We start from the raw sequence: 9,414 nt of genomic DNA, 5'->3' as shown, positions 1-9,414 counted from the left end.
TTTATTTCGTTCCTTTCTTCGTTTCGTATAAATATCTATCTTTCTTCCGTTCCTTATAAATGTCTTTCTCTCTGGCCCAGTTTACTGGAAGGACTCATCACGTCTCCGGCTAAACTGGACTCGTACCTTGACCACGCCCTGACACCCTGGGTGCGGGCAGTGAGGGGCCACCCGGCCCTGGGCGGGTGGGACATCATCAACGAGTTGGAGGGTGTCATCATTCCGGGTAGAAGCAGCGCGGAGCCTTGCTACGACACCCGTTTTCTACGAGGGTCCACCGCTGGGTTTGCTGGGAGTCTGTACCGGGCTGAGGACTTGTTAAGGTTTGGGGGGAGGGTGGGTGGTGAGGGGTGGGTGCGGGGGGTTGTGTGTGTGTGTGTGTGTGTGTGTGTGTGTGTGTGTGTGTGTGTGTGTGTGTGTGTGTGTGTGTGTGCCACGATGTGTGTGTGTGTGTGTGTGTGTGTGTGTGTGTGTGTGTGCCAAAGGGAATGAATGAGCCTGATTTCTATTGGGCGCGTAAACAATGTCCACACTTGGGTTGTGTGTTCACAGTGCCACCAACACACAAAACACTGACAAGCACACAAAAAGTCAAAACCGGCCAATAAGAAACAACTTGATCAATTAATGCCTGCAACAGTGGGACACACACACACACACACACACACACACACACACACACACACACACACACACACACACAATGAGACAGAGACAGACACACAGAGAGAGAAAGATAGAGAGAGTCAGAGACAGAGACAGAGAGCAACTGTGTACACAGGCGAGCTGGGAAGAGACGAATCGATATGGCCAACTTAATGATAGGCGAATCGGTACGCCCAACTTAGTGATAGGCGAATCGGTACGCCCAACTTAGTGATAGGCGAATCGGTACGCCCAACTTAATGATAGGCGAATCGGTACGCCCAACTTAATGATAGGCGAATCGGTACGCCCAACTTAATGATAGGCGAATCGGTACGCCCAACTTAATGATAGGCGAATCGGTACGCCCAACGTAGTGATAGGCGAATCGGTATGCTCAACTTAGTGATAGACGAATCGGCATGCCCAACTTAGTGATAGGCGAATCGGTATGCCCAACTTAGTGATAGGCGAATTGGTATGTCCAACGTATTGATAGGCGAATCGGTATGTCCAACTTGGTATTAGACGAATCGGTATGCTCAACTTAGGCAGAATCGGTACACCCAGTTTAGTGATAGGCGAATGGGGAACAGGCTAATCTGGATGACCTCGCTTTCACCAGGTTCATCAACTGGCAAGCAGACGCCATCCGCAGGGCGGACCCCCAAGCTCTGGTCACTGCCGGGTCCTGGAGACAATGGTCACAGTCAGATGCCTTCGGGGGCAGGAACCTCTACACTGACCACTGCCTCGTCACGGCAGGACGCAGAGCTCGGGTTTGTTAGTTAGTTAAGTGTGATTGTTGTTGATGCAACGCTCATCATGAATGTTATCGTGTGTTGCAGCACCTTCAGGTCTTTTTTTGTATGAAGAACGGTCCTCACACCCAAAAGTGACACTGTATGCCTGGTGTTTTGTTTTGTATGCTAAACAACTGTACGAACGCGCGCGCGCGTGTATGTGTGTGTTAATATAGAATTGTTAAAATTCAATATCAATGTGTTTTGAGCCCACCAACTTACTGCTGATGATCTTTTTGTTGTTCAATGAAAACACAAATTTGAAAAAAAATATGTAGTTATGGCTGTATCAGCAGCAGGGTAGTAGCAGCAGTAGTTGTAGCAGAAACAATAGGTGGTAGTGGTAGACGTTGGTAGTAATAGTAGTATAAGGGGCAGCAGCAGTAGCGATAGCAGCAAAAACAGGTTCTACCCCCCACCTCTCTCTCGCTCCCTCTCTCTTTCTCTCCCTCTGTCTATCTACCACCATTTCTCTCTCTCTCTCTCTCTTGGTATATCATCATGAATTTTAATATCTTTGATTATAATCATATTTTCGCCTGAATGTTGAAATCTAAGGCTTTCACCATGTGCATGGGGTTGGAGGGAAGGAGACTGGGGTAGGGGTGGGGATAGAGAGTTCTTCAGTTTGTTGCTTTGTAGTAGTCTTTTTTCATAGGTTTCTCATGTGACTTTCAGTGAAATTTGTCGTTGATATCTTTCTTGTTAATAGTTTTGTGTTCTTGTGTTCTTTGATGAAACCCTTCCCCCCCACATCCCTCTTTTTTTTCCCCTTTCTTTTATACCTCAGGGCTGGGTGGAAATAAAAACATACGTTTTGCTTATCTCATTACCCTGGTAAAATCAAATTTCGTTTACTTTCGTTTCGTTTCTCAGATATTCTCTCTCTCTCTCTCTCTCTCTCTCTCTCTCTCTCTCTCTCTGTGTCTTTCACTCTCTCTCTCACTCTGTCTCTCTCTTCCTCTCTCTCTCCCCCTCTCTCTCTTTCTCTCCCTCTCTGTCTACCACTCTCTCTCTCTCCCCCCCTCTCTATCTATCTAGCTATCACCCTCTCTCCTTCTCTCTCCCTTTCTCCTCTCTCTCTCTCCCTCTCACCCCTCTCTCTCTTTCTCTCTTGTTTATCTGTTGGTTTGTAGCCATTGTTGTTGCTGTTTTGCAACTCAGGGCAAAAAAAGTGATCCAACTAATGGCACGCACGTTTTTCAGGGGACTCTGACATTCTACTCCACTCACGTGTACTCTGTGCTGGAGCTATTCTTCTGGCCTGACGCTGCCTTTCTGGTGAGTAGTCACACACACACACACACACACACACACTCTCTCTCTCTCTCTCTCTCTCTCTCTCTCACACATGTCTAAAAACACTTATAGTGAATGGACGTTAAACTGAAGATAAAACACGCACACACACACACACACACACACACACACACACACACACACACACACACACACACACACACACACACACACACACACACACACACACACACACACACACACACACACACACACACACACGTTCAAGAGCCTTCTTCCAACTTCAATGAAGGCAAGGACCACTTATTGTACTGGAATTGCATGTGCTTTTTTTTTTTTTTTTTTTTTTTTTTAGAAGGAGAGAGAAAGGGGGGGGGGGCGCTAGTTTTAAGGGGTTGGCGGGGGAGTTGGGGTGTGTTGGGGGCTGGGAGGTCTGAAGAGGGACTTTTGGAAAAACGAAAAATTATGAAGGAGATTTGACGGATGGGTGTGGGGGGTGAGTCCGTTTCTGCTGGAGTAAGGGAGACAATAAGAGTGGACAGTCAATGTCGCAGCACAAAACCGTATTTAATTCCCTTCTATTCCTTTTTCTGGGTTTTTCTTGAGCTGTCCGCCAAGGGTGCCACCAGACTGACACTTGGGTAAGTGCCGAGCTCGCGATCAGACTGTTGTGAGTTCGAATCCCAGCCACGGAGCATGAAAGTTGTAGCTGCCTGTTTTGCGTTCCACCACACTCTGTCTTGGACAGTCGTATAGTTCCATGATAGGTACCGCGGCATCAGTGTATAGACCTTACATACAACATGTGAAAAGTAGACAATATGAGACATATACAGCAGCCACTACTTAAGCCCAAGGACAATAGCAATGATAATGATATATATAAGGGGAAGGGGGGGGGGTTACAGTCTACATACAAAACGTCTCATTTCAGTCGTCAGCGGTAGAGGGTTACGTATATAATATGATACAACAACAACAATGATAATCACCATCATCATTTTTATCATCGTCACCACCACCACCACCATCATCATCATCACAAGAAGAACACGAGGAAAAACAACAACGACGAAGATGATGATGGTAATAATAATGGTAATGATAATAATAATAATCATTGATAATAATAATCAGTGATGATGATGATGATGATAATAATAATAATAATCTTTGTTCGTGGGCTGCAACTCCCACGTTCACTCATATGTACACGAGTGGGCTTTTACATGTATGGCCGTTTTTACCCCGCCATGTAGGCAGCCATACTCTGTTTTCGGGAGGGGGGAGGATGATAATAATAATGATACGGAGTAATGTAGAAAACGATACAACAAAACAGCAATAGTGATAACAACAACAACACCAACAATCACAACCATCATCATCATCATAAGATGATACTGACACGATCAACAATTGTGATAACAACAACAACACCAGCAATCACAACCGTCATCATCATCATCATCATCATAAGATGATGACACGATACGTAAGAAGTCAAATGATTGAACTGCCCCTACCTGCCGGTACCACAGCACGAGATGGAGGACTACAGACTAGACAAGCCACTGGTTCTAGCCGAATTCAGTCAGGTGGGGGGAGCTGGGTGGACCATCACTGACCAGTTCCTTTGGGCCTACCAGAAAGGGTACGTACGTACGTGCGTGTTCACTGACCCACGACGAGTGACAGTGACAGTTTCAGTTCCTCAAGGAGGCGTTTTTACTGACCCTCGCGTGTTTGAATTGTAGCCATCATAAGGTGTTCACCTTCAGTGGGCCAGGCTTGAGAAGTTAAGCGTGAGCAGACTTCACTAATTGAGCTAACTCCAGTTTCAGTTTCTCAAGGAGGCGTCACTGCGTTCGGACAAATCCATATAAACAACGCCACATCTGCCTGGAATATGGCATCTGAACTCAAAGTACTGTGAATTGCATACTGTTGTTATATGTCTGTGTCAACTTTTAGTATACTATTATGCCTGTCCTTTAACTGTGATTATTTTTCAGTTCAAGTGTATGGCTGTGATAGTGTACTCTAATTTACTTTTTAACGGTTTCTGTTGTTGTCTACTGCGATTATTGATTGCATGGATGATTTGCCCCCGGTTGACATCTTTATGGTTTATCTATAATCATACATGTTGAATGACTGTGATTTTTTCGTATTGTTTCTTTGTTTTACACCACATATGAATTTCTCTTGTTGAGATAATAAGGTATTATGTATTCTGTAGAAAGGCGACTCGAGCATGTTCGTCAGTGATGATAATCTTTGACAAGACTACACTTTAATTAAATTCTGTCTGTCATTTCAGCTACTCTGGTGCCTGGAGCTGGCAGGCCGTGGGCACGGGGTCTGGATCGGACTCCCTGGAGACCCAGGTGAGAGGCATCAACACCCTGAAGAACTGCGACAACCAGACAGAGGGTGGACGGGTACCCATTGACATCAGGACCCGCCACCCGGTTTCTGGCGACGTCTTCTGCATATGGCGTCTCCTATGCTGGGCGCTGGCTTGGTTCTGTTGAGGGATGTGTGTCAGTGAGTGTGTGTGTGTGTGTGTGTGTGTGTGTGTGTGTGTGTGTGTGTGTGTGTGTGTGTGTGTCAGTGAGTGTGTGTGTGTGTTGTGTGTGTGTGTGTGTGTGTGTGTTGTGTGTGATCATGCGTTAGTGTGTGAACGAAAAGCAGATTCATTGTGTGCTTGGTTGTATATGATGTGCAGCATGGTTGTATATGGTCTGAATTAAAACGAACATAACTTAGGGAAACGTTGTTGTTGTTTAAAAAAAAAATTATATGTCCACTGGATTTCTCTAACTATATTTCTTCCTTTCTTTGTTGTCATTTTAATGTTGTTTTAAATGAAGTGGTCGTATTTTGTCAAACTGAAATAAGCTGTCACCGTATCCAAGCGCCTTTCTGTGAACAACTGATGAGAGTGATAATGATCACACTGATGTTTACTGTCACGTCTGAAAGTATGATAAAGATAATGATAAAAGCAGTTCAAAGAAAATAATAGTTATGATAATGTGTATTCAGGCTATATATAGCGATTTCCCTGCGAGTCAAAGCACATTTAATAATACATGAATAAGACATAGGTGTGTAATATAATGTGATACGTAACACAAACAGCAATTGTTTGAGTGATTACCTTTGCATTGGCTTTAACTCACTCAGTACGGCCAGTCCTCTCTTCTCTACACAGACCCCTCGGATGTCCAGTGGGTGTCTGAATGACCCAACCTTTAGCTTCCGCCGTCAGAACTGTGGTATTCTTTGTCAACATTCACCTCTTCAGTATAAGAGCGTCCCGCTTGCAATATTTTGATGATGGTAATTGGGATGAAACGCTATTTAACGTCGTCTCTTTCGCCGTTCGTATGGAGTGAGTTAACTGGTTGTGTGTATCCCGCTTCAGTAAAGAGCGATGGTCTTTGGCCTGATGAACAATCACTGATCGAGTTTCGTTGATCGTGTTGTGTCTTATGTGAACTGAGTTCTTATCCCCCGTACCCCCCACCTTCACCTCCCCCCATCCCCTCCCCCAGCCGCACCCCTCCTAACCCTCCACCCCACCCCACCCAAAAAAAGAAGAGAAAAGAAAAAAAATATCTGTAGCACGTAGGTCAAGTTCTTCAGGACTGATTTTGTTGGCCCCCTTGTCTGATTTTATACATGATAGGGACACGCCTTCAGTTGGCAGGTTGTACAGAGTGCTTTTTCCTTTGTTGTCAAGACAGAATAAAACCAGCTACGGCGACAGTTTTCTTGACCTGCCCCAAACGACAGTGCAACGTTGGGAGAGACCTACAACTCAGTCCTGGACAATGATTATTCGGTGAATCCGGTTCTGGAACTAAAACACCGATGGTATGATTCCTTCAGAGATTTAAATTATTATTCGAGTTATTTTCTTTGCGTTCGGTATGTAGGCCTCTGGACGGAGGCCGGCCTGATCAACTTGGTCTGGTTTGGGTTTAATGTAACAACGCCTTCGAGTGTGTTCTGTGGGTGTGCAATGGTTATGTGTCTCAGTGTGTCCATTTAGGTCCGTCAGTATTAGCGGCTTATATGATGAAGTTGGTTCTGCCGAGGTGTGTCCTTGGCAGCCAACCACTCAGCTGAATGTATGAAAATGGCCGTCACATGCAGTAAAGAAGAGACATGTTAACCACTGGGGGAGATTTAGTCTCCAGCAAAAAAAACAACAAAAAAAAACAAAAACAAAAAAACAACAACCATAAGTAGCGAAAACTGCGGTGCTAGGTTGCGAAAACGCCAGTTCATGTGAAAAAATCGCGCTTCAGTTCCCTTTATCTCCATCTCTTCTTTCAGTCATTCAGCTGTAATATACTGCCTATGTGTTTGTGCGTGTTTGTAATGTCATCACGCCGGATAGTACCTGAGACTAACGGACAGACGCCACTTGATGATTTGCAGTATTAACGACAGATACATCAGCCAAAACAGCGAGAAAAATTACCCAAGACTGGTGGAGTGATGCCTTCCCAACAGAGTAAACCGGCAGCGGTCCCCACCTAGAAATGTGTAGTTTAAAATAATTTATTTAAAAAAACGTAATTAGAAAATAAAATATTTTTTAAAATGGCGGCAAGGATTGTTTCCGTGCAAGGAGGTGTTCAAGTCACCGAAGGCCGTTTAACTCACTCAGTACGGCCAGTCCTCTCTTCTCCTCTACACAGACCCGTCGGATGTCCAGTGGGTGTCTGAATGACCCAACCTTTAGCTTCCGTCGTCAGAATTGTGGTATTCTTTGTCAACATCCACCTCTTCAGTATAAGAGCCTTCCGCTTGCAATATTTTGATGATGGTAACTGGGGTGAAGCGCTGTTAACGTCGTCTCTTTCGCCGTTCGTATGGAGAGAGTTAAGTTCACAATGACTGCTCAGTGCTTCTCAATCCCAACCCACCTATTTATTTCGCGACCACAACTTTCCGGCGGCCTCAGTGGGGTCTGATTCATAATTTAATGCACAAGCCGCCGCGGCCTTCGACCACTCTGGCCCACGGTATTTGTGTTGTTAAATATATATGATTGTAGCCGCGGTGTGTAATATGTATTGAATCCACCATAACAATACATACTATGATTTTTGTGTGCAATATTTAATGTTGGTGAGTTTTAAGTTAACCTGGTACTCAACAAAGTTGTTTTTTTTCAAATAACAGATATGAATGCACCAAACGGATACCAAGCCTTCAAAGAATAGAAGAAACTGAACTAACCGATAGCGTCCTTATTCAAGTTCTGCTACCCATTTCAACTCATTTTCTAGTATTAATGTTGTCGGCTGTTCGGTTTACAAGTTTTACATTTGGATCACGAATAATGTTCACAAGACAGGGGAGTTAAATTTCAGGGCTCAAGGTTGTCATCAGAAATGCATGGCCCGGGAGAAATCTGCTAGGCCGGAGTTGTCTGATCTTCCAGATTGGGCAGTAAAAGGTGGATTTTTTATTTTCATTTTTATTTTATTTTATTTTAACCACTGGTAACAGTTCAATTCGGTGTATACCTACCTAATGACTGATTTAAACGGACTGATAAACATATAGCTTCGCGGGTGATAACACACACACACTGAGACACGGCACGCACACGCCCGGGCACACGCACGGCACACCGCCGCGGCGCGCACTACGGCACACAAACACACAGACATAGACACAGACACACACACACACACACACACACACACACACACACGAATGCACACCGCGACGTGCAAGCACACACTCACACTGACACACACACACGCATAAACACACTAGACACATACAAACGGCACACGCCGTCAGTGTGCGCGCGCGCACACACACACGCCGGCACACACACACATACACACACACACACGACATGCACGCACGCACGCACGCACGCACAAACACACAAACAGACACTTTGACTGCTTTGATTGGATATGTTAAACTGTGACTGGATATTGTGCATTACCAGTGCTGGGACTGAGAATTTTGTTGCAGACCAAAAGGTAAGTTTGATAGAAATTTCCAAAAGTGTCGTTTGAAATCAGACCGAACAATATTTTGACGTGAGTTAAGTTCGCGAACGATGCTGCACAGTCACTGAAATCTCTCAGAAGGGTGTGTTTGTGTGTGACTGATGTGGTGTCTGTGTGTTCAAATGTGTGTGTGTGTGTGTGTGTGTGTGTGTGTGATCAAAACTCTGCCGGGCTACCAATACAACAGTCTGGTGCGATGTTCCAATACTATGCTATGTCTAATGGGTTCAAGACCTGCTCCTGTTTTAATTGCGCACATGTACCCAAACTTATCGTTCGCAATTAGACTTGCCCGTTCAGTTCGCATTTACCCTCATGCATCGATCCTGCTATTTAAACTGTTGAAATAAAGAGCAGACGAACTTTTCTTGGTGCAACCAGTCAATGAAAGCCTTAAAAAACAGAAGAGCTACAGTTGATGATTGAACAACCTGTTATCTGTATACCAACAAAAGCCGCGTTGAGCTGATCGCTTCAACTGGATCGTTCGCAAAAAGGCATACCTACCCTATACACAACAGTTTTAAAAAAAAAAACCCAAAAAACAACAGCTTCCTGTGATGTGACTCAGCCATACATCCTGTTTGGCAATTGACACCCTGCAACGTGAGAACAGTTATTTCATTCACATCATCTCTATCTCTAACAAC

General features: G+C 44.7%; 1 protein-coding gene across 3 annotated transcripts in view; it reads left to right on the top strand.

The window, feature by feature from the left end:
• Positions 1–5,332, top strand: part of LOC143281701 (mannan endo-1,4-beta-mannosidase-like) — a 17,708-nt gene extending 12,376 nt beyond the window's left edge. For all 3 annotated transcript variants that reach the window (XM_076586956.1, XM_076586955.1, XM_076586957.1), the window contains 5 exons: positions 81–323; positions 1,271–1,424; positions 2,655–2,729; positions 4,250–4,362; positions 5,032–5,332. In XM_076586956.1, the coding sequence (XP_076443071.1) occupies positions 81–323; positions 1,271–1,424; positions 2,655–2,729; positions 4,250–4,362; positions 5,032–5,245 (799 nt within the window). In that variant the 3' untranslated portion in view covers positions 5,246–5,332. The remainder of the gene's footprint in view (positions 1–80; positions 324–1,270; positions 1,425–2,654; positions 2,730–4,249; positions 4,363–5,031) is intronic.
• The last annotated feature ends 4,082 nt before the right edge of the window (positions 5,333–9,414 follow it).

Source organism: Babylonia areolata, chromosome 4 (genome assembly GCF_041734735.1).
Source record: "Babylonia areolata isolate BAREFJ2019XMU chromosome 4, ASM4173473v1, whole genome shotgun sequence".
NCBI lineage: Eukaryota > Metazoa > Mollusca > Gastropoda > Neogastropoda > Buccinidae > Babylonia > Babylonia areolata.
Note: the sequence above shows the minus strand (reverse complement) of the source record. Positions and strands in the feature narration are given on the sequence as shown.